We start from the raw sequence: 24631 nt of genomic DNA, 5'->3' as shown, positions 1-24631 counted from the left end.
TGGGTGGGTGTGTGGCGGGAGGCGCCAGGTGGGTGGTGAGTGGGTGCGGCGGCTAGTCAGTGATGTCGGTGCATAGGGGTGGGAGGCGGCGGGTGTGTGTCGAATGTGGCGGGTGGGTGAGAGGCGGCAGGTGTCTGTCGAGTAGTGAGGGCGGCGGCTGTGGGGTGCAGGGGTGTGAGGTGGCGGGTGGCTGAAAGGCAGAGGTGGGAGGCGGCGGGAGTGCGGGCGGCGGGTGGGTGAAAGGCAAGGGCGGGAAAGCCGGGAGGGGGGGAGGCAGGGGCGCGGGGGTGGAGTCCGTTTAGGCCGGGCGGGGTGGGGGAAGGCAGGGGGGAGGCAGGGGAGAGGAAATTCGGGGGGAAGGGGGGAAGCAGGGGCGGGTGGGGGGGTGAAGGCAGGGGCGGGGGCAAGTGGGGGTGTCACTCTGTCTGTCACTGTGTGTGTCAGTGCACCGGCCAATGAGAGCCGTGGGAGGATGGGCAATCCAGGAGGAGCGAGACACCAGCCAATGAGAGCCGTGGGAGGGCGGGTGGACCAATGGACCAATCAAATGATCTCCAGAGACTCACAACCAAGATTTTCAAATTTATATATATAGATAAGACCTCATCATAGGTCTTAGGAAGCCACAGTTAACACTAGCAATTATTTATTACTCACTGTTTTAGCACTGTATACTGACTATGCCAGTTTAGCTGTGCACAGTATGTACATAGCATTGCTGTCTGAGTGTGTATATTCACTTGGGCACATAATTAGGGTGTTTAAGTATTAATATGTTTTATTTGATCGTTGTTCAAGTCATCTCCCATTATTTTAGTACATTTATTAAAAGCTAATTTTTATATGTTTACATCATTTAACTTTTTTGGAGGTTTGAGTGCCCACAACTGGGATTGCTTTTTCTTTGTTATAGTGTAATCTAGCACCTAAAATGCACAGTTCTTGGCAGCGCTGCAATTTTTGTGCTACAGGGTCATTTCAGGGTAAAGTGACTGTTTCTATGAGCATTTCCAAACCTGCTTTTTACCTCATTTTGAAGCCGACATTTCTCTCTATAATTCAAAGATTCATCAAATTCCCTTAAAATGTACAAGCTATGACCCACATCAAACACAAATATTATTAGTTAGCTCACTTTCCATATGTTCTGGGAGCTGTGGACTGCATCCACATACTGTAGCCCTAATGCCTCCGCAGAAGGATATGTATAGAAACCAGAAACTATTCCATCAATAATTGTTCAGCTCATTTGGGATGGTTCACTTATTATCACCAATCTGGTTGCTAAATACTATGACTACACCTGTGACATAGGATTGCTAAAGATGTTACAATTATTCATAGTTTATGGAGCTAATCTATGACCTCGTTATCATATTTTAACACCAGCTGCTAACGATTCTGTAAATTACCTGTCATTGGAGGGAGCGAGCTAAAGTTACCTTTAGGTAAGACAGACGTAATGTGAGGCTTTGCTAACTTAACATACTGTTAAACCTATTCTAATGAGATAACTAATGGCCAATATTTTTGCATATAATTAATTTTGTGGATTGGCGTTAATCTCAGTCCGTTACTGATTTTGATAATAGGACCAGCCCTGAGTTAACAGACCTTCATGGATCTGGGCCTAAATCGGCTCCTAAATCCAGAAATAGCCATGTTGCAACGGCGAAAAATATAATAACTATAATAAATCTACCTCTATTTTTGCAAAATCGGGCTCTTACTTTATGGATATTTATGGATATTTTTGTATCACACTTTCACGAAATTTGAAGGATTTGCAGCAGCTGTCATTGTATCACTTTTTTTTAATGTGAATCCCTTAAAATTTGCAGTCACAGAGGGTAGCAATGCTAATTGCAGCGTCAGCTAAAAAATACAGTTATTTTATTGTATATTCTCTTATTTGTAAGTATTTTTTGTAGAAAAAATATTTTTTTAAATGCACATATATGTTTAAGTTGACCCTAGAAGATGATCTGAAGTTTCATATACTAACAGTGTGCTTATTGAAACATGGTGAAGATAGGCATAATCTATAAAGAAATTGGAATTCCAGCTTTTGAGTAAACAAACAGGTGGTCCTCGCTCTCCGTCGTTTAGTTTAGAATGAACAGATTAACCCACGGATCACAATGCATTCCGTGGAACGTATTATCCAACATTGGAACGGATTATCCGACAGATCACAATGCATTCCGCGGAACGCATTATCCAACGTTGGAACGGATTATCCCACGGATCACAATGCATTCCGCGGAACGCATTATCCAACGTTGGAATGGATTATCCCACGGATCACAATGCATTCTGCGGAACGCATTATCCAACGTTTATTTATTTTTTTATTATTTATTTATATAACGTTGGAACGGATTATCCCACAGATCACAATGCATTCCGCGGAACGCATTATCCAAAATTGGAATGGATTATCCCACGGATCACAATGCATTCCGCGGAACGCATTATCCAACATTGGAACGGATTATCCCACACATCACAATGCATTCCGCGGAACGGATTATCCAACATTGGAACGGATTATCTAACGGATCACAATGCATTCCGTGGAATGCATTATCCAACATTGGAATGTATTATCCGACGGTAATTAACATGGGATTTGCATTCCGATGTTTTCACTATCCGCCGGTAGTTTGCAGAAGAGATTCAGTCGTATAACCGAGGACGATCTGTTATTGTATTTTTGGCACTGACTGAGTAGTGATGTTACGCATATGTGGTCATGTCATTGTTGCCAAGTAAATAAACTTAGTGCCATGTCACTGCCAACACATTCATTTTCACATGATATAATATGAAACTTAAGGTACTTTTGTGCAATGGATATGAAAGGGGGTGTAGGAAAATTTTAATTTCATTACTGTCTGTCTACTTTCACAAAGTATTGAGGATGCACTCAAGATGTAAGAAGAAACGTAGGATAAGTTTCAAATTCAAGGGGGGTATAGTTTTCAGAATGAACTGCATAAAAGTAAATGTTACCTATGCATGCTAATACAGCTGAATCCTGTTATAACGCAGTCCTTGGGGTCCACAGAATGAGACCGCGTTATAACCGGGATTGTGTTAAAATTGTGCCGCGCGAGGACTTACCGGCCTCTAGATATCTCTCCTCTTTGCAGCTGTCAGCTCTCTCCTCACTTCATAGGGCTATGTCCACATGGTCTTTTCTCTGCAGAGAGGAGAGAGATCTAGATGCTGGTAAGTCTTTGTGCGGCAAAATGGAGGTTTTCAAATAGGGAGCCACACTCAGACAGCGGTTTAAGCGGATTCGCATTGTAGCTGATCGCGCTATAACGGGGTTAAGCTGTATCAATTAGAGACACTGATCATGAACTCACACAAAGGTTAGTCCTATTCCCTACTCATTAGCTTTATGTACTCATCTAGAATAACACTTTATAATATTATTCAATGTATGTATGCATATCTTTATATAGTACCCCCAGTATACTTAGCGATTTACAAAAGCGACAATACAATATGGGGAGCTATAATACAATAGGTGAAAGAAACAGAATCAGACAATAGGTAAGGAAATCCCTGTTCTTGGGATCTTACAATCTAAGGGGGATGTTGGGAGACTTACAGAGACAGCAGGTGAGGGAATAAGTGCTATAGGTGGCAGTGCTTGGCCACAATGGTTGGTAGGAGCGACCATGGGTGTGGGACAGTAGCCAGTCTAGGCTAAATTTAAGAGGTGAGTTTTAAGGTTTGACGTAAAGGTGGGAAGAGAAAGTGCTTGGGTATATGGAGTGTGAGGGAATTCCACAGGTAAGGGGTAGTAAGGGGAAAGGGTTTAAGGTGAGAGAGCAGTAGAGGTGAAATGGTGGAAAGGAGACAGTTATGGGTATAGCGCAGGAGACAAACAGAGGCATAACGAGAGATAAAAGCCAATATGTGGGACAGATGAGTGGACAGCCTTGAAGATAGGAAGGAGAACTTGGTAGGTGATCTGAAATTTGATGGGAAGCCAGGAGAGTTGATTTACCATTAAGGCGGAGATGAGTAGAGACTGTTTTGGGAGAAAGCAAAATAATTTGAGCAGCAGAATTTTGTAAAGCTTGCAAAAGAGAAAGTTGTGAGGCAGGAAGGCCTGTTAGCAGTAAATTACAATAATCCAGATGGGATAGGATAAGGGCATGCATTAGAAATGTAGCAGTAGACTGACAGAGGCAAGAGTGGATCTTGGCAATATTATTGCCGAAGAAGCGAAGAAGCGACCAACTTTAGCCATGCCGTGAGTGTGAATGGAGAAGGAAAAGGGTGACTCAAATGTCATTCCTAGGCAAGGTGCTTTGGCAACAGGATGTACCGTTTACTGTGATGGAAAAGGGGGATATTGGGCCAGGTTTAGGGCGGAAATAGGAAGAGCTCAGTTTTAGACATAAGTTTAATACCCAGATATCTAGATATATCTGCGTATCATCTGCATAGAGATGATACCTAAGGCCAAAAGAGTTGATGATAGTCACCAAGTGATAGTGTGTAGAGAGAGAAAAGAACAGGTGCCAGCACAGAGCCCTAAGGTTCACCAACAGACAGATTAACTGGAGATGAAGACATGTTAGCAACAAAGACTGAAAATATGTGATGGGTATGATGAGAAACAGGATAAAGCTTTGTTGTGGATACCAAGAGAGTTTAGAATATGAAGAAGAGAGTGATTAACAGTATCGAAGGCAGCATAGAGATAGCGTAGGATATGTAGGGAAAAATGACCATGGGATTTTGCTTCATGTAGATCATTCATGTAGATCATTGGCAACTTAGTGAGCCCAGTCTCTATTGAGGAGTTTTGTGGAGGCAAAAGGTAGAAGGGATACAGGACAGTAGTTAGTAAGGCACGTAGGGTCTAGTGTTTTTGAGAATAGGTGTGACCACCGCATGCTTAAAAGAGCAGGGTAAAGTGCCATAGGATAGGGAGGAAATGAAGATACAGTATGGGTGAGTGTGACTAAAACAGGAGCAAGTGTCCTGGTAAGGTGTGAGGGGGTGAGATCGAGAGGACATGTGGCAGAGTGTATGAGGGAATGTGTCAATTCAAAGAAAAGTGTGTTTTAAATTTATGTACCAATCTTGTTACATCTGTAGCAGATTCTTAAGTGGAATCCTGGACATCCAGTGGAAATAGCTCAAGTCCCAGGATGATCAGCAGTCTCTTAGTCTTTGGGTGATCAGATAGGACTTCGTTCATGGGAAGTTGAACATGAAATGAAAAAAGAGATATTTAGTGCAACACAGCTATAACAATTACACAGACATAGATTGCAGACTGGCTGGCACTGATGACAAGACAGACAGACACACCAAGACAGATAAACACAAAGCAAAGCTAATAATAAAAGTTAGTTTAATATAACTAGATTGATAAAATGTTGGACAAAATCTGGAACGCCGCTCCGGTCGGTTAAAACCTGAATAACACTCACAGGACGGCAGATGGTTAATAGCAGTGAACTGGTGTGAACTGTTCTCCACGTTTAGAGGGTCCGCAGAGTGCCCTGGAAGCCGTGCGATCCTTCTGTATCTCCTGGCTGACAAAAAACGGAAATGGCGTCTCCGTCGTGTGCCGGAACTGGTAGTGACGTCACCGGACGTGGCGTCAAGGCCTGGCAAATCTTCAACGAAGCCAAAGGAAATGGCGATCCTCGCTTCTCTGCCCCTTTAGCACTCAGCCGCAGCACTCAGCAGTTGTACTGCTTGTCCTCAAAAGTGTCCAAACACAGTAAAAATTGGCCCTGCGCGTTTCGTGTGTCTAAACACACTTCCTCAGGGGATCACACGAAACGCGTTTCCTTTGGCTTCGTTGAAGATTTGCCAGGCCTTGACGCCACGTCCGGTGACGTCACTATCGGTTCCGGCACACGACGGAGACGCCATTTCCGTTTTTTGGCAGCCAGGAGATACAGAAGGATCGCACGGCTTCCAGGGCACTCTGCGGACCCTCTACACGTGGAGAACAGTTCACACCAGTTCACTGCTATTAACCATCTGCCGTCCTGTGAGTGTTACTCAGGTTTTAACCGACCGGAGCGGCGTTCCAGATTTTGTCCAACATTTTATCAATCTAGTTATATTAAACTAACTTTTATTATTAGCTTTGCTTTGTGTTTATCTGTCTTGGTGTGTCTGTCTGTTTTGCCATCAGTGCCAGCCAGTCTGCAATCTATGTCTGTGTAATTGTTATAGCTGTGTTGCACTAAATATCTCTTTTTTCATTTCATGTTCCACTTCCCATGATCCTATCTGATCACCCAAAGACTAAGAGACTGCTGATCATCCTGGGACTTGAGCTATTTCCACTAGATGTCCAGGATTCCACTTATTTGGACTCATTAGGCGCCGGTATCTCTTTTTGTTTTATGCTGTTTATTCTGATTGTACCATCAGATTACCATCAGGCTGCCTCTGTACCACTAGGGCTCACCCTTCAAGCAGGGTATATTGTCTATTGTCATTAGCGCTACTATACATCACCTTTTTTCTCAGATTCTTAAGTGGACTGGTTTATGTCACCTGATATCTGCAATATTATTTAAGAGAAAAAATGGAGCAAAATAGATGCAAAACTTGATACATATTACATAGTTACTAACATAGTAACATAGTAGATAAGGTTAAAAAATACATTTGCCCATCAAGCTCAAATTAAGCTAAATTTAGACCACAGATACTTATCTTATAAATATTTTTTTTTGTTTTTACAGTATTTTGATCCAGAGGAAGGTACACAGAAAAAATACATCCCATTGTATAGTTCACTGAAACACCCGTAATGACACTCACCATGCTTTCCGTGAGGATCCTTTCAATTTATGCTACAGCACTAGTCATTCTGAATGCTTTTGACCACTTCTAAAATGGCGGCCATTCCTCTCTTGGGTGTCGTAGAGGCGCTCTATATATCAAGCTCTAAAAAGTGTGCAGCATTAAAAGGTACTATGATATATTTTGAACGTGAGCTCAATGTGATGAAAATGGGGGCAAAACCAATGCCAAAAAGAGCTCGTATTCCATTGAGAGCAATTAATTTTTGTTTTACTGTTGATAAATCATAACAATTAAAAATCCAGTGCAAATAGTTTTCACTGGTTTCGTCTCGGTTTTGCAACTGGGAGACTTTAGTAAATAACCCCTTGCTGCCATGAGGCATGGCTTTGCATTACATTTTAGCCCCGTCTGTCATTAAAGGGTTAAATTTATTTGTGCGTGTATCTGATTTTGTTTCAATTTTCAATTTGAAAAGACCTATAAATGTACAGCAATCTCTGCTTTAAATGACATATAAACCCATTAGAATAGAAACTCTAAGTGGACCATAAGAGTGGCATTTATAGAGTATGTGACAACACCAGGAAGGGCTCCTCTTAAGTCCTTTGAGTAAGGTACATCCTGCTGGTGTATGCCACAAAGTAAAAAAAATAATGGTGACAGAGAGCATGCTACTTGTAAAGCCTTTTCATCCGGAAAGAGCTCAGAGCATTCTTCTTTTCAAAGGTTCTCTCAATAGCTTCTCACTTATCAACCCACATACTTGTGTTGCTGTCACCCTCTGGGTGTTTTCTAAGCACTTGCAGAGACACACTTAATAAGTGTTGTTCCACTTAAGTGTTTATTTACTTTAAGTTGTTTAACAGTGAATTACACATTGAGATGTGCTTCTCCTTTTCTTGTATTGTATGTTCTGAGAAAAAGAAGAACATTTTAGTACAACTCGCCTTTGCTTTCTTCCCGTCATTGTGAAACCGTCCTAAAAGTTCAGAGAAATGTCAATTTCTCTTGTTCAAGGTAGAATCAAGGTAATTTTCACTAAGTTGGTTCCACGTCCATCAGCTTGTGATCTGTAGAGAGGGGATAAACAGAGCACATATAATAATGGGATGTATTAAATGATGCGTCTCTCTCCTTATTATAAAAAAGCAGTCATATTTCATGGCTTAAAACTTTCTGGTCCATAAATCTGTACCAAAATAATAATTTAAAAAGTGATAACCTTATTTAACAAGATATACAGTATATATATTTTTTTAATTAAAGAGTTGACAGTGGTTTACAAACATGAACAACTGCTTTGCCTTTACTATTGTGGGCATATTTCCACACGCAAATTAACTCATAGCATTATATAGTGCCACTTGTTATATTTTTGGGGGAGGCAATAGGGTCAGTTTTTGTTCTCCATCCACATGAGTTTGTTACTGGTGCAGTGCTTTTCAGTTCAATGTGTGGACTGTAATCATATATTTCTATTAATCTGAAGCACATAATGGGGGTCATTTATTAAAGCGTCATGGCTGCAAAACTAGTGCAAAAACAAAAAAAGCACAAGATTGAATGAAAAAGCAATAGCATTTTTTCCTTTTGATAAATCTGATGCAGTTTTTTTGCCCTCCGTTGCATTTAAATGCCTCGCATCACGTGACCGTGGGATTAAAATGCATAGGAGATACTGGCAGCCCATAACGGGGCCTACATCTCGGGAAGCAGAGGGTCCCCGGACCTCAAATCAATGCGGTTCTGCTCTGGAGACCCCCTGTTCAATTATACTAGTATTAAAATTTATATTAAAACAGCTTCATTACCTTAGCGGCTAGCCGCTAAAGCAATAAAGGGGTTAAACCTCAATAGCCTGTTTCTTGGGGCAGAGGGGGTGGATGAAGGGGGTAGTAGTGTCAGGGTGAGTGGTTAGGCCTGCCTGGAAGGTTGCGGGAGCAGTTAACCCCTTTACTAGCATAGCTGTGGGAACCGCTATGGTAATGAAGGGGTTAACCAGTCCCACTACCCCCCGGAAGACCTAAACACCCACCCATGGGGCTATTACCCCCTTCACCCAATCCCTCTACCCCCAAGAAACAAAAATAAACACAACAACCCTACTACCCACCTCCTCTACCCACAACACATACAGTAAATTAATGGGCAAAATAACTATTATCCAGATATGGATAATAGCTAATTTTCCCATTATAAAATCAAACATTCGCCAGCCAGCACAAATAAAGTAAATAAATCTTTCTACTTACCCCTGCCATCATGAAGGGCGTCCTCGTCAGCATACTCCAGGTCCATGTCCTCCGCTGCCAGCAATAGTACATGAAAAAATACAATCTAATGGCCCCTAACCCCTTAATCACCTTAGTACTGTAGTTAATAATCGTTACAGTAATTAAGGGCTACTACTTATTGGTCCAATGAAAGCTGATATGTTACAAGCTTACAACAAGCTTGTAACATATCAACTACTTGTTGGTCCAATTAAAGGTATCATCCTACCTACTCCCTCTCCCTACTTTGTTACTATATGTCCACTTAGTGATACAGCGCCACTTAGCAGTATATATCAGAGTTGATGTAAGATGAAAGTACCATGTAATACCTCTACCATTTTATTGGTCATTGTTCATATATCTATTACATTGCAAATTTAGACACAAAAACAAGAACAATACATATCAAGGATACTGCTTAACTGTGCAGAGAGTACAGAGCAATATCAAAGTTGCATTAGTCACAATTATGAAACACATTTTTGATGATCAAAATAAAAAACACCATTTTAAGTGTCCGTGCAGAGAAGGATTTTACAACCATACTTTTTTTTAATATAGAGAACTACTGCCGGATTTCATCATGTGTATGTTCAGGATAAGTGGGGGAAAATGACAGCAATTTGTAAAAATGAATAATGGGCTGGCTTGCAGGGGCTGTGTCTGTATGGATATCACTCAGTTATTTGCTAGTTTGTCTTGGAAAGCATGCTGTACTTCCTGTAGTGGTTTCAGTTAAACCATTACGGGGAGTTTAGAGAGAGAGATGTAACTATCATTGTAATAGTTTCACTGCACAGTAGTAAATCATATAGGCAGGCATAAGCTTATAGGGGTCAATGTTAAAATGGACAAGAGTGACACACTGTGTGTGCTCATTTGCATGTCATTACCCAGAATCCCTTGCTTCAGTTTAGGCTAAGAGATAATGAGAAAAGGCAGGGTTGAAGACCTGTCTGAGACATGCGAATGTGCTCACAAGTGGTATTTTTATTTGCTGTACACTGTACCAGGAATGGTTTTGTCACTTTTTCACGACCATAACTGTTTTTGTGTCTGGTTATACTGCACAGTAGCAAATACTAATAACGTATTCTTCCAATAAAATGTATTGCCATGTAAACTGTTCTACAAATAATTAAATTTATAGGCATAATGTCTTAATGAGACCTATCATGCTCAGGAAATGTTTGTCTTGCAGAAGACTTTCTATTCTGTGTTAGCATCTGTGTCAAATTAAGAATCTCTTCTATCTAGTTTGTTACATTTGACTCAAACCTATTTTACCACATTACACCCACAGTGCAGGCAAGGGTCCCACACAACGGAGCGTGAAACTGGGTCCCACACGAGCGAGAGATCCCTCGTCAGCTCCGGAGCAGGGGTTCTGTGCCTGCAGAGGGAGGAGTGATGTGTCTGCTGGGGGGTTGGTAGTAACGTTTGTGGGTGGGTAATAAACAGGAAGCATCTCCTCTTCTGTTTAGATTATGTTCACCGCTTCCTAAAAGCAGTGAATGAACTCTCCGCTGGACACCAGTAAAGCAGTCATGACATTCACCACATGATACAAGTGCCACTAGTGTGTAAGGACATGTGACCTCCAGTTAGCATAAGGGCATTAAAGAGATAAAGTGGAAATCCCTTGCAAAATGTTTTTGAAAAAATAAAACAGAGAAAATAAACATTTCTGTTGTTCCCTGAGAACGTAATGGGCCATATTTACTAAGCTTTGCTACACCATAAGACCCTTTGCAGCACGGCTTAGTAAACATGTCCCCTTGCAGCCCACTCAAGAAAATGGGATGTACAGTATGGTCTCCTCCGGCCCTGCAGTTGTCTTATGGAGTAATATCACTTAGTAAATATGGCCTTTCATGGCCCATGCACTTGAACTAGATCTTCCAGCATAGAAGGGGTCTTCAGGAGTTAGCACTTCTTAGTACATATAGCCCAAAATGTTATAAATGGGCATACATCTACATGAAAACAACATTTTGCATATTTCTACGGCATGTCAACACTGTGATAATGCAAACCTGCCAATTAACTCCAGGTCACCAGTGTGATAATGACACAGTCCTGGTTTTGTATACCCATAATCCCAGATGCTGTTTATCACATTTGGAATGATAGAATCAATTCTGAAGAAAGAGAGGCCTGGGTCAATTTCACACTGTTGACCTTGAGTTAGTTGCTAGGTATGGACAATGATCCATTCCCAATTCACATTTGCTGGGGCATCAGAAGCTTTGGCATCGTAGACCAAGATCATTGTAACACTGTTTATATGGAGTTAGTTGCCAGGGATCACAACATTCAAAATAAAGCTATTTATTACAGTAAGAGCAATTACCCTTTTAATGGCTCCATTTAGTTTTTTGGTTGTCTTGGTATTTGAAAAATGACTCTAAACCAAGGCCTCAAACTAAACCCCAAACCAACAAACCACTACTGCAAGCATCATCGGGGAAACAAACATTAAGGGAAACCAAGCATTACTACGTAAAATCTCCAACCACTTAAATGTTTCACTACTTTCAGAACCATGCAGAAAACATCAAAGAAAGCACTGGAATTTCATAATAAAGAAAGACATAGGCAATAAATACTATTCTTATTTAAAAACATGAGGCATTAGCTTCAAAGCACTCCAAGTTCAGTTGTCGATAGCAACCAACTTGCCAGGTTTTCACACATACTTAAGCAATGTTTTATTAATAATAGAGGCTAGCTAATTAGTTACGTAAATCTTAATTCAAAACATTTTGAAAATCTGGCCTGTTGGTTATTCTCAGTGACTGACCCTGAGGAACGTAGGCATAGGCCAGGAGTGGCCAACTCCCAGTGTTCAAGGGCCTCCGACAGGTAAGGTTTTAAGGCTATCCCTGCTTCAGCACAGGTGGTTGAATCTGTGGCTCAGTCAAAGATTGAGCCACGTGTGCTGAAGAAGGGATATCCTTAAAACCTGACCTGTTGGTGGCTATTGAGGACTGGAGTTGGTCATGCCTGGATTAGGGCATGCTAGCCCACTGGTACTAAAGGAGCCATTGGAAAAAAGATGAACCATTAGTCTGCCCCTGTGGCGCTCGGTTAATGCCATGTTATTTTTGCTCGTTTTCTAGGGGGAGATTGCGTGAGAGATGAACAGGATTAGAATGGCGGTGGGGGGGGGCGCTCCACTTCCCTTTGCGGTATCAGGAGGATTAACGCAATCACGTGATCGCCACACAAATGATCACGTGGACGTGGTTATGGTTCTGGAATTCCGATGGAATGAAAAGATTTTAAAACACAAACGACTTTGTGTCATTAGTTGTAAATATTCATATAACGTCTTCGTTGCCAAATTGGCCAACAGGGCAATGTGCAGCAGGCTCACTCTGGGGGGGAAATTCTGGTAATGCCGCCATTTTGTTTTTACTTTTATTTATAACATAGTTTATGATTCAATCTTGTGCAGCTAGATATAATATGACTGCAGGCTTACAATATAAATGTATCTGTATTGATTTGTTCCAGCGGCCAACACAAAATTATTTCAAAGGATGATAAAGCTGCCTTTTAAAATAACTTTCCTGTTCTTATTTTTCTTTATACAATTGTAAATAGAGCCCCTGTGGTATTTGTTTGCAATTATGGGTGCTTAAAAATCTAGTGAAAAAAATGTTTATAAAAGTGTATGAAAAATGTCATATAATTTGTTTTTTTAGAAAAAAAAGAATAATGATAAAAAAAACATAACAGCCGAAATCAAACATCCATGTAATTAATATCTAACTGGGACATGAACACATTTCTCATATTTGGGGACTATCAGGGACTCCTTGCAATAAACAAAAAAAAAGTTCTCTAAGAACAGGGGAGCTAGGTAACTGGGACATCAGAGAAACATGCCAGTAATATGAATGTCTCCCAAATAACTGGCCTGACTTCACAGATCCTGATTGGCCTGCCTTGTCAGTGGCCATTTTGGATTTAATAAAGGGTTTAATAATTGAATTCATACCATTTCTCTTGTGGTAATGATAAGAGGGAGTCCTGTGTGATTAAAACTAAAAAACAAAAAGAATGTTCAGTTTTAATAGTATTGTAAATAACATATATATTTTTAAGAGGCAGTCCACACGGCAGTTTAAAAATCATATCATTTTTTTGTTTTAATATATGCAGTCTTTGATTATCTTTATTGAAAACTAATTACCTAAGCTGCCCATCGATACGTTGTCCCGTGATCGATCAGCAAATAACCTGCTTCACAGGGTTCACTATATGGCTGCTTTTCAGTTTCAATCAATCCTTCAGTCAGTGTAACTCAGCAGCTACAATGTATTCTTATATTACTAAGGTAACATTATCTATTGCAGTTTGCAGCTCAAACTGCTGGGAATATTGGCAACAAATGATCACAAACAGGAAAGTGTTGCAAATATCTTGCACTGCTGGGGAGGTGCTAAAGCCTGCTATAGAAATCAAAAGATGCTCAGTATATTAAAACTCATTAAAAATGACATAGTTGAATTTAAAAATAATGTAGTAAGTATTATCTAATACTATACAACCAATTTTCTATTTTTTTTAAACACACACACACACGTAGGATATTGCATGAATTGCTCATTTAACTGGTCGCAGTTTTATAAATAATAAAACATAAAAGAGAAAATATATTCAAGAGTATTATATCCATATGTTTTAGTTTAAGGCAGCGGTGCGCAAACTGGGGGGCGCGAGACTGACTGCGGGGGGCGCGCGGTTTACAGAGGCCCCGTGCGCTTCCTGAAGGCACTTACATTAAGTGCCAGGGGAGCTGCAGGGCCTCTGTAAACCTTTACTTACCTTGGATCCACGCGTCGCCATGGCATGTGACGTCACGTTGCTATGGCAACATGATGTCATGACGCCGGTGATGGGGGGGAAAGGGGAGGGTGCGGGGGTGAGGTGACGCCGGCGGGGGGGGAGGGGGGGCGCAGGGAAAAAAGTTTGCGCCCCCCTGGTTTAAGGACTATTAAACTCAAAAGCATGTAACATTTTGAATGTGCCGTTAACATCAGGGCTCTTGAGAAATAAAGTGAATGGCTATATGGGGACAAGATTTACACAACACTCATACAGTTTAATGATTTGAAGTACTATAGGAAGCTCTGTCATTTTTTTTCTCACTTTCTCTGCATCAAACAATCATTTAAGCCTGAGGTGACACTGATCTGGGTTAAAATGCTACGTTTGACAAGGTTTCTTACATCTGGAGCGGATTTCATACATAGTGATCACTGTAGATATCATGATTCTGGGTGTAGACGTGCAAGTGAACAGATTAAGGATCATGTTTAATACGTGGTGCCCAATTGTAAGGCACATTTCCTCTTATTAACATATGGTTTAGCCCCGCTTAAAGGGGTAGATAACCGGCACCACTTATCAGACAAAAGTTATCCCAAACAAGCTGCATAAATACATTAATACAATGTGGATATATATTTTAAACATTTCTTCACAATACTGTGTCTGTTTTCAGCTCTCTTCATTTTTCCGTGCACACCGTTTAAAAAACAAAAAAAACGTTTAATTGTTAATCCCCTCACATTTAGTGGCATGAAGAACCTTATCTGAGAAAATTAAGATAAGACTTTTTTGTAGTCTGCATGGAAAACAAATCTGTTGTGCTAGGAGAAAGTGAGAATAAACAGCAAGATTTGCCCGTGGACACCGTACCGCAGGCTTTAGTTCTTTTTAAATAAAAAATAAAATAAAAAACAACTTTGAACAAAATAAGGTTGTGATCTGCTTTAAATTGCATAATATACAGCTCACTTTCAGAATATATCATATTAGGGGGGGGGGGGCTACACATCTAAAAAGCCATGGCCTGCTGAATCAAAGCATCAATCGCCACCAACGCAGTTATTTCAAACATTATACAACATGGGGGATCCCCAGAACTAAACTGCACTGGGGACCGCCAGTTACAGAGAAATTACATTTTTAATACAGTATACCAGTAAATAAAAAAAATATGGCCACATGCAAATGCATTGCTGGCTCCTCTTGCAATGAAGGATTGAAGCAGCTTGCTGAGCCAATTTAGGAAAGTACACAGCCAGCAACCTAACCAAAATAAAAATGATACATTAATAATATGCTTTCAAGGCTTGGACTGTCCATAATCTGATAAGAGGGCTGTTAACATTACACAGATGGAAGGGGCAATCCCCTCACATCTTTCCTTCATCACCATTAATCAGATAAAAGTTAACCCAAACAAGCAGTATAAATACATAAATAAAACGTGGATTCAACAGTGCAGAGTGATAGATGTACAAAATATACCGGTGCAGAAAATGGGGAAAGGAAGAACACGGACAGCTGTACAAAGCAACAAACAGGATTCAAGTAGACTATAAATACAGATACTTAGCCCTTGTAGTAAGTATTTCTATTTATAGAAACCACTATAATTCTGCCTGTTGCCTTTGCTGCTTAAACGTCCAGTTCCCCTGCAGGTTTACGCTTGTGTTTTTTTCTAAATATATCATCACCATACTATTGTAATTGGGTATCTGTTTTCATCTCTAGCTTTTTTCTTGCTCACTGTCTTTAAAAAAAATGAAGTGAAAAGTGACACACTATGAGTGCTCATTTGCATGTTATTACCCAGAATCCCTGGCTGCAGTGGAAGTATTGTGTGGTGACTATAGGGAAAGGCAGGTTTGTGGATATGCTCATAAGTGGTAGTTTTTGTTGTTGCTGTATTCTATTACTAAAACAATGAGTCCAATACCTATCTTCAAGCTGCAGTTCAAGCTCCCATTTTTTTTGTACTTCAATAGTTTCATGTGGGCAATCTCTACTTACCTAAAGAATTGCATAGCTGCCGGTCAATTCGTTCTCCGTCTATTGATCAGCAAAGTTTGGCGACATCTTTAGATCTGGGGAATGTAAAAAGTTGCGCTACTACCCTAACTACCTATAAAGTTTAAATGTATAAATATATACAGTGCAGTGACTATACCATCAATTTAGTGATATAAAATTTATAAAAAATTAAACCACAACTCCCACAGTGAGATAATTAAACATTAAATAATAAGTGCCACATAACCGTGTTGGGGATAATGGCGTCTGCAGCTGTAAACGCAGGGGTGGCTCAGCACCCCACACACACTAAGAGAATGGAAACAAAAGAAAACAGCGCACAATATTAGTCGACTTAAAATAGACACCATCATTACTTGCATAAAAAGATGTAACTAGAAAAAAGCGTAGGATAAAGAAAGGAAAACAGAGGATTGAATCTTTAGCTCACCACCCCTCTGTACCTAGGGGATGTATCATTTATCTCTGTATCTCTGTTTTCCTTTCTTTATCCTACGCTTTTTTCTAGTTACATCTTTTTATGCAAGTAATGATGGTGTCTATTTTAAGTCGACTAATATTGTGTTTCTTTTATTCCAGCATGTTTTTAATTATTTATGCTAGGTTTTGTCTATATGTAAGTTTATATTAAATAGGTATTGTTTTGTTTTTTTTGTTAATAAAGTTGTTGTTTTAAAAGTAAACTACACATCTTTTCTATCACGCAGACCATTACCTATTATAGATGATTGGTCTATCCCTAATTGGTTGACCAATAAGGTATCTATGTGAGGTATTTAAGACCTCTGGGTAATGGCCTAATTATTCCCTGAAGAAGTAGTTAATTCTACGAAACTAGTTGGATGTAACATTCTATTGCCTTATATCTGCTTACATTGGCCTTTGTCTATGTATTGGCCTGTCCTGTTTTTATTTCATCCTGTGTGCTGTTTTGGACACTTGTGAGAGACTTTGTAAGACTGTTCAAACTTCCCTATTGAATCCACCACTGCTGCATCGTGGCACGCTGAGGGCACCCCAGCAGGCTGCGTTTTAACCTCTGTGCAGAGGATACACCTGCCGAGGTACAGGAGCAGCTTCATATCGGCCAGGAAGCAGGGGCGATTTCACCGAGCCCCAGTGCCAGCTGCTGAACCTGGCTGCATGAAGGGAGATCCCCTTGGGAGTGAAAAGACTGACGTCCTGCCCCAGAATCAACTGAGCTGCAGCAGCAGAGGGAAGCAAGCACCTGAATCTACAGCTAACAGCTGCCGAGTGGTAAACAGTGTGATACACACTACATGCCTTTTACCAACTTTTTTCATGTACGCAGATATATTACCCCCTTTTTAATTCTATAATATATTGTTGAATTTGCTTCACTATTTGGCGTTGTGCGCTGTTTTCTTTTGTTTCCACAGCTCTGTTCTGCCTGGTGGAGTGGAGAATGTGAGGGTAAACAGAAGGAGCTGCCATATTAACACTCTGCTAAAGGTTGTGGATCTTTTAAAAATAGAGAAGGATACAATGTGCAAGTGGTGGATATAAAAAAAATGGCACCATTAGGCACTTACCTGATGCCGCCCTCCTGTTCTAGCGCCGCGCCATGTAATGTCATGCGCGATCGGCTCTTGCTCCTGCTTCTGCGCATGCGCAATCAGTGCTTGTCGCTTCTAATAACCAGATGCATTCTGGTACATAAAATTAAATACATGACAAAGCCCTTTTAGAACCAAGTGTTTCCTTAAACAGTCTGAAGAAAGTAGTTTTGATGCTAAGCCATATAATAATAACATGCCAACATAATTTAATAACGCCTCATGTTCATCTTTTTACTTATATTGGTTGAGCAGTAATTTTTGGTCAGGAAGTCAGCATTCCTTCAGCAGTGATGTGAAAGAAACAAATAACAGAGTAAAATAGAACATGAAGAGAGTTATCAACATGGAACAGATTTAAGATTTCTCTCTCTTAAATACCCTTAAAGCCAAGAACTTCTGCCTTTCATTTTGCCTCTTATAACATAGATGCCCCAAACATTTCATCCGGCGTCTTTCTTTGTGGCACAGATTTCTGAGGGATTAGAGGTAACTAAGCCTGATCCAAATTGAAATTGGGATAGCCACAGAATTCTCAATTTGAATTACCATATCTGAATGAAATAATACTAGCTAATTCACAGGATGACAATGCATGTGTATAGGATGATCGTGGAGTCTCTAAGGGATTTGTTCAATATCCACGGAAGCGGGCGATCGGGTTGTTCTCGGATGAAATTTCGCTACTGAAGTCAATAGAATATATAGAATAAATCCCTAGGTCAGGTGCCCTCTGGGACAGTCCCACTGGATACATGGGGAACTTCCTGGTGTGCCCCAGCATCAGGTGGGCCCTCAACATCTATACTGGCCAAGTATCCGTGAGATATAGGTAGCCTACTGGTCAAATTGTCCATGGCGGTCTGTCTGTTAGTGCATCTGCATGTAGAATCAGTCTGCTCTGTATCTGTCAGTGCATATCGCTGTGTTTCTGAATAATTTTTCTCTGTGTCTATCATTGTTCATGTACATATGCATGCCTAAGTAAATAGATGCATGCGTATACTGTATGTATCATCTGTATGTATGTAAAGGCATGTCTGAGCCTGTGTATGTATGCATCAGCGCCCTACCATATTATATATTTATATGTCTGTTATAGCCATGTTCTTGCCTCTTATAATCTGATACCCCAGCACATACTGGTGGGAGATCTTGACATCCTGAGATTGTCCTGCTGAGAGCTGACTTCACAATGCTGCCTAGTACAGTATCTGTCTGTTTTAACACTGCTGCTGAATGTTTCAATCTCTGTATCATGATCTTGAGAAAAAGATAATTCTGCCATAACAAGAAAAAATACTTTGAAGTTTGTTTATTTTGCTTTGCTTTATTGCTGCTCTGCAGAGTAAATAGTTATAAAATGTCAATGTCCAGGCTCTCACGGCTTCTCCTGTCAAGTCAAGAAATTCTTACACTTGATATAGATCTGTTAGCAGGAAAAGTTCATAGCTATATGTATGTATTGCCTTATTTATGTAGCGCCCACAGCTGTACTTAGCACTTTATAAGAGACAATACAGTACAGGGAATTATATGTCAAAACCAATCCACAATCGACCAGTACATTAAATGACAAAGACTTAGGTGGTTTGGCCACGTCTGCCGTATGGACATCACCAGACTACCAGCACTCCACACGAGCAGCTGAAGGAGCAGAGCCACTGAGGGTTTGACCACTTCATTTATTTTTCTCATTAACCTTTCACTGACTGTGTGGACTCTTGGTGCTCATTTGCAAGCTGCTTTCTTGCAAGCTGTGTTCAGCTTTAACTGTACCATTAGTGGATTCTTGCTGCCCTGCTATTAGCTGTTTAGCTGTATTTAGCTTACACTATATGTTTACTACTGTAGCTATTTTCAGGGGTGTCTGATTTGACCAGGTATAGGGGAAGGGAGGCTTAGGGAAGTACCTCTCGGTCCTTTTGGACCAGGGGGAATGGGCCAGATGAAGAGGTAGTCCCTCGAAACATCACCCCCCCTAGCATACTTTCCGTTCTCCGTTTTTTTGTGTATATTCCTTGTGTTTCATGTTTTTTCCCCTTTTCCTTCCCCCCCCCCCTCCACCCCTCACTTTGTGACATGCCCATTTGTGATACTGGTTTCTGCAAACACATTTGATTTATTTCTGGTTCATTTTATTATTAAATGTTTATTCTGCATTACAACTGTTTTCATCATTTAGCTATTAGACAGTGAGTGCTGGTACTTACGTAGATTTGTTATCACCAGACTACCATACCAGTGCCTCAACACCACACGACCAATAGGCTGTTAAGTGGACCCAAATTCTCCAAAGAAAACGTGGTCGAACCAGGTGGCGCAAGATCTCAAACTGCTCCACTTCACAGTAGCCGAAGCCCAAAAAGCCGCCCTAAATCGAGATCATTGGTGCGGAATCACTAGAGACGTATTGAACATCCTGCCGCTGGCCTCCACCGCACATCGCTCCTTACCTTATAAAAGATGAAGCAATGTCGTTTACGGAGTATATACCATATAACATAGTACAATAAGTGCAACAAACAAGATCAGACAATAGGAAAATCCCTGCCCTGGAGAGCTTACAATCTAAGATATACATACTGACTTCCGGGTTGGACTATTGGAATGGGCTCTACCTTCTCCTCTGCTGCCTCTGCCCTACTCCCCTGCTTCTGCCGCCGCCCTCCTCCTCTGCTGCTGCTGTCGCCCTCCTCCGCTGCTGCCGCCACCGCCCTCGTCCTCTGCTGCTGCTGTCGCCGCTCTCTTCCTCCTCCGCTGCTGCTGTCGCTGCCCTCCTCCTCTGCTGCTGCAGTCGCCACTCTCCTCCTCCTCTGCTGCTGTCGCTGCCCTCCTCCTATGCTGCTGCCGCCGCTCTCCTCCTCCTATGCTGCTGCCGCCACTCTCCTCCTCCGCTGCTGCCGCCGCTCTCCTCCTCCGCTGCTGCCATCGCTCTCCTCTTCCGCCACCTCCACCTTCATCCTCCTGATCAGTTTTTGGCTGCCCTCCCAAATGTTGCTGCTCTATGCGACCTCCTATTCGCCTAGTTTTTAAGCCAGCCCTGCATATGTTAAAAAATATGTAGCACAGTCTGGTTTAATAAAAGACCTCCAGTGAACTGCATGTCTTCCACAGGTCTTTATAATGTCTAGTTTGCACCCACTGCCATCTTTTAAAGTTCAGAATCAGTGGCCACGCACAAAATGATTAGTCCAAAAGGATGAAATTAAGGTCTTTCAGTGGGTTCTCTGATTCCATGCTTCCTTCTCATACGCTTTCCATTATAAACTGTATAAGACAGCAGGTGAAAGCAGTAAGGAAACACCAACGTTTAAAATGGATTGAAAGCTTTAAAAGTCGCATGATCAGTATGCTCCTTTGCAATATATAAGTATTTTACAGTGTGTTTTTGTCATATTGGATGTAGCATTGGGCTTCTCTGTTGCTTGTTGTATACATTTGCCATGCTCAATAGCACTCATTTTTGACACTTATATACATATATATTTTGTTGGGGGCTCAGGGGCTCCTAAAATGAGCTTGCTGGGGTTCTGTGAATAATGACGTGCAAATGAGCAAACAACACAGAGTTCTTGTCTGCAAGCCATGTTAACGTCTTGTTCACATGTTACAATAGGTTGCATGGACCAGGTATTGGGGGATCTGTGGCAGATACATATACACTCATGAGTCGTTTGTCTTTGTTGTGGCTGAGTCTGTGTCAGTTCTGTCTGTCTTTCAGTCACAGGGTTACACTATGAGTTTTTATTGTACCACATTTAGCTTTGTGTGCTCTCTTCGTAGTGGTGGGCTTATTTACCTTTCTATAGGTATACTACAGGATGTAATACCGCTAAATAAAACAAAACATGGTCCTTCTTTATAGACGTACAGTCGTTGTACACAGGCTTGCAATACCTCACAATTCACTTCTTCAGATGTATTGGGACATTCCAGCTGAAGAAGAGACTTATAAGATGTTGCAAGCTTGTGCATAACTACATCTAATAGGAACTCTTATGTACATTACACGTACATCATGTTAGTACATTATACGTACATTATGTTAGTACGTATTGTGACAAACGCCCCTCTTTTGTAGTGCTGACGTCTGTCTGGGTTCTTCCCGACACAGTCTTCTAGGGTTATTTAATACAAAAACAGGATCATGCAAAGTATTAAGCTGCTTAACTCAGGCTTCTGCCTGCTTTATTTTCATCCAAGTAAGGTACTGCAGCTTTAACATGTGTAGGTTAGAGGTACTCAGATACTTTCATTCAGCAGTTCACTCATTTCATTGTTACAGTATTTCCCACACTGTTATTTCAAGTAAAAAGAAACCAAACTATATAAACAAAATCCTATCCCTTTCAGGGATCTAACTACACATCAAAATCAGTCTCTCTAACAGCTGCTGGCCAACTAAACTGGTTCCCCAGCTTAAAACAATGCTCTCTCATTTAGGGTCACAAGATACAGCACAGTCTTTTAGCAACAGCAGTAACCATTTGTTTGTCTTATCTGTTTGGGGTGTCCAGGCAAATCCTCTGGTACTGTGATACGTGGAGAGGCCGTCAACCTCGATACTGGATGCAGGAGAGTAGCGACACCCCCAGCCCCCAGGCTCCAAGGAAAAAGAACGCTGCGACGTTCGAAATGCATTGGATGGGTCTTTTGCCACATTAAAGTGCCCTTTTAATCATTTTTTTGTTCTGGTTTCTTCCTGCTCCGTTTGTGCTGGTGCGCTTTTTGGTCTCCCTTTTCCAAGGAGAGAGAGTCAAATGCAAAACCTCTCTGCTCTAAATACCTGTGCATGTGATTAGAAGAGCAGGTGAGGGAGAACTAGAGCCATTGTAATCTGTGGTCTGGATTTTCCATCCAGCTGCCTGAGTTAATGGGAAGCTGTGGAACGGATCATTTTTAGCTATTCCTGCACTTTCTGCTCTAAAATGGGGCAGAAAGCTGCCTAACATCTTTGGACTATGTCACATATCCCCCTCCCCAGCTCACACCTACTGGGGTGAGCGGCCATGGACCTCACTGGGGTGAGCGTCCTACCTGAAATGCTTGAGCTAACTGCTCAGTACAACATTAAGTATTTACATGACACGAATATGAACTTCATTATAAATTTACCAACCGAAAAGGGCATTTTTTTTTCCCCATATTGTAAGCTACTAATATTTTTTCTCTTATACTACAGCCTTGTAATCTTAAGGGCCATCAACCCTGTATATTAATTTGTAGTTTAGCTACATTTTCAACACAGAGAACCAATATAACATTGTAATATTGACAAAATGCTTATTTGCATAGTTAAGTGTCCGTGACATAGTCCACACGTGTAATAAAAAAAATAAATCGGTCAGTTCCCCCAAACATTTTTTTTTTTTTTTTTTTTTGACTTCCAGTCTATTGCATCCTTTGACTTTATTTCATAGCCCGCTGCAACCTGCAAATGACTGGACTGTTTCTTTAGCTTCTGATGAGATCCTTGGACCAGATTCTCCTTGGCTCCACAGTGTGGTCCAGATTGGTGAGATATGGAACTATTCAGGCGCCATGTTAACCTTCGTTGTTTTTTCTTTTCAATCTTTGATTTCCCTTTTGTGGCCATTACCAGGCCTTTGGGTTTTGGAGACCTAGTTGCCTCTGTACAAACGTAGTCCATATTAACCATGTCATCAGGATCTGTCAACAAGTTTGTGTTTTCAGGAACTGCCACCCACTTGGCTAAAACATCTTCTGTGTTGTCCTGGGTGTGTCCACTAGTTTGATAATCTTCTGGACAGCGTAAATGAAATTGAGGATCTGGATTTTTGAATTCCAGATCAGGGAGTATATTCTCAGGAGGGTGCCTATCTGTTTCTGGAATAGCAGCAGCACAATCAAAGTCAATTCTTTCTCCTTCCTCTTTGTCATCAGTGAGGACATTGAGTTTACTTTCCCTGGTCTCCTTTTGTGACCGTGTCTCTTTTAGCCTTGGAATCTCTTTCTCCAACTTCATCTTTATAGCAAATCGTAATATTGCAACAGCATTGAAGATACACGTATAGGAACGTACAGCTTGCTTGGTTAGGAGGTAGGATTGATAGCCCGACTGAACCACTTTAGCCGCTTCTCCCATGTCCGTCATCTGTTTCAGAGCGAGGTTTAACTCTGTTTCATTTTCTCTATTCTTGACCTGTAGCTGCAGGTGCTCCTTCCGGGTCTTGTCCAGCTCCAGCTGCAGCCGGGCCCCCTCATTTGCCGTGTGGTCCAGCTGCTTGTAGATATCGGCCATCTCGCTTTCATAGCGCAATGTCAGGCAGACCACCTGACGGACGGAGATCTCCTCTCTCTTGGCGCACTGTATCTCGCGCTCAGCCATCTGCTTCTGCAGCTCTTCAACCTGATCGTGCCAGACCTCCCTCAGGGTCTTCACCTCTATCTGGTGCTTGCTCTGGGTTTGCATCAGCGCCTCCATTTTTTGGAGCTCTGCAGTTTGTGTTGCCTGGATCACCGCTGATTCTGTATTCTGCAGTGCTTCCTGCATTTCTAACTTTTCCTGGATCAATTGCTTCTCCACTTTTTCTGCTTGGTGAAGCTTCTCATCACCTTCACTGATCTGGTCAGTCAAGTCTGAATTTTTCTGTGTCAGACTTACATTCTCTCTTTTTACAGTCTCTAAATTACTCAGGGTATTCTCATAGGTTTTCTTCAATGTACACAGCTCTGTGCTGCGAGCGTAGACCTCATGGCGTGAGAGTTCCAGCTCTGCTTTAAGCGCGCTAGCCTCTTGCCGAGAAACCCCCAACTCTGTGATGAAGTTTTGCACATCTTTCTGGGACATCTCATAGCATAGTTTCCAGTCAGTTCTTGTTTTCTTTGATTCGCTTGGCTCTCTGCCTATGGTGGTAGCAGTAGCCTTTGTCATCTCTAGGCGTGTCGTCATTCCTGGGACGATTGCGCCAGGCCCTATGGGCTGTTGCTCATCTCGGCGCCTTTCTGACGCATGTCCTGACAGCGCAGGTTCAAGTGGCTCGGTCACTTCCCCTGTGACTTGAGTAACAGTTTTCTTTCTTTTTGCTTTATTAGCTCCAGAGATATCAGTGGTCCTGGGCACACACTCACTGT

The 24631-nt window shown here is 41.5% G+C and overlaps 2 protein-coding genes across 5 annotated transcripts in view; one reads left to right on the top strand and one right to left on the bottom strand.

Annotated features, from left to right (window-relative positions):
- Positions 1–24631, top strand: part of ITGA4 (integrin subunit alpha 4) — a 158272-nt gene that overhangs the window by 27869 nt on the left and 105772 nt on the right. The window lies entirely within an intron of this gene.
- Positions 7805–24631, bottom strand: part of CERKL (CERK like autophagy regulator) — a 291588-nt gene continuing 274761 nt past the window's right edge. The window contains exon 11 of the mRNA XM_075608917.1: positions 7805–7877. Coding sequence (XP_075465032.1) covers positions 7820–7877 — 58 coding nt within the window. The 3' untranslated portion in view covers positions 7805–7819. The remainder of the gene's footprint in view (positions 7878–24631) is intronic.

This window comes from Ascaphus truei, chromosome 7 (genome assembly GCF_040206685.1).
Source record: "Ascaphus truei isolate aAscTru1 chromosome 7, aAscTru1.hap1, whole genome shotgun sequence".
Taxonomy (NCBI): domain Eukaryota; kingdom Metazoa; phylum Chordata; class Amphibia; order Anura; family Ascaphidae; genus Ascaphus; species Ascaphus truei.
Note: the sequence above shows the minus strand (reverse complement) of the source record. Positions and strands in the feature narration are given on the sequence as shown.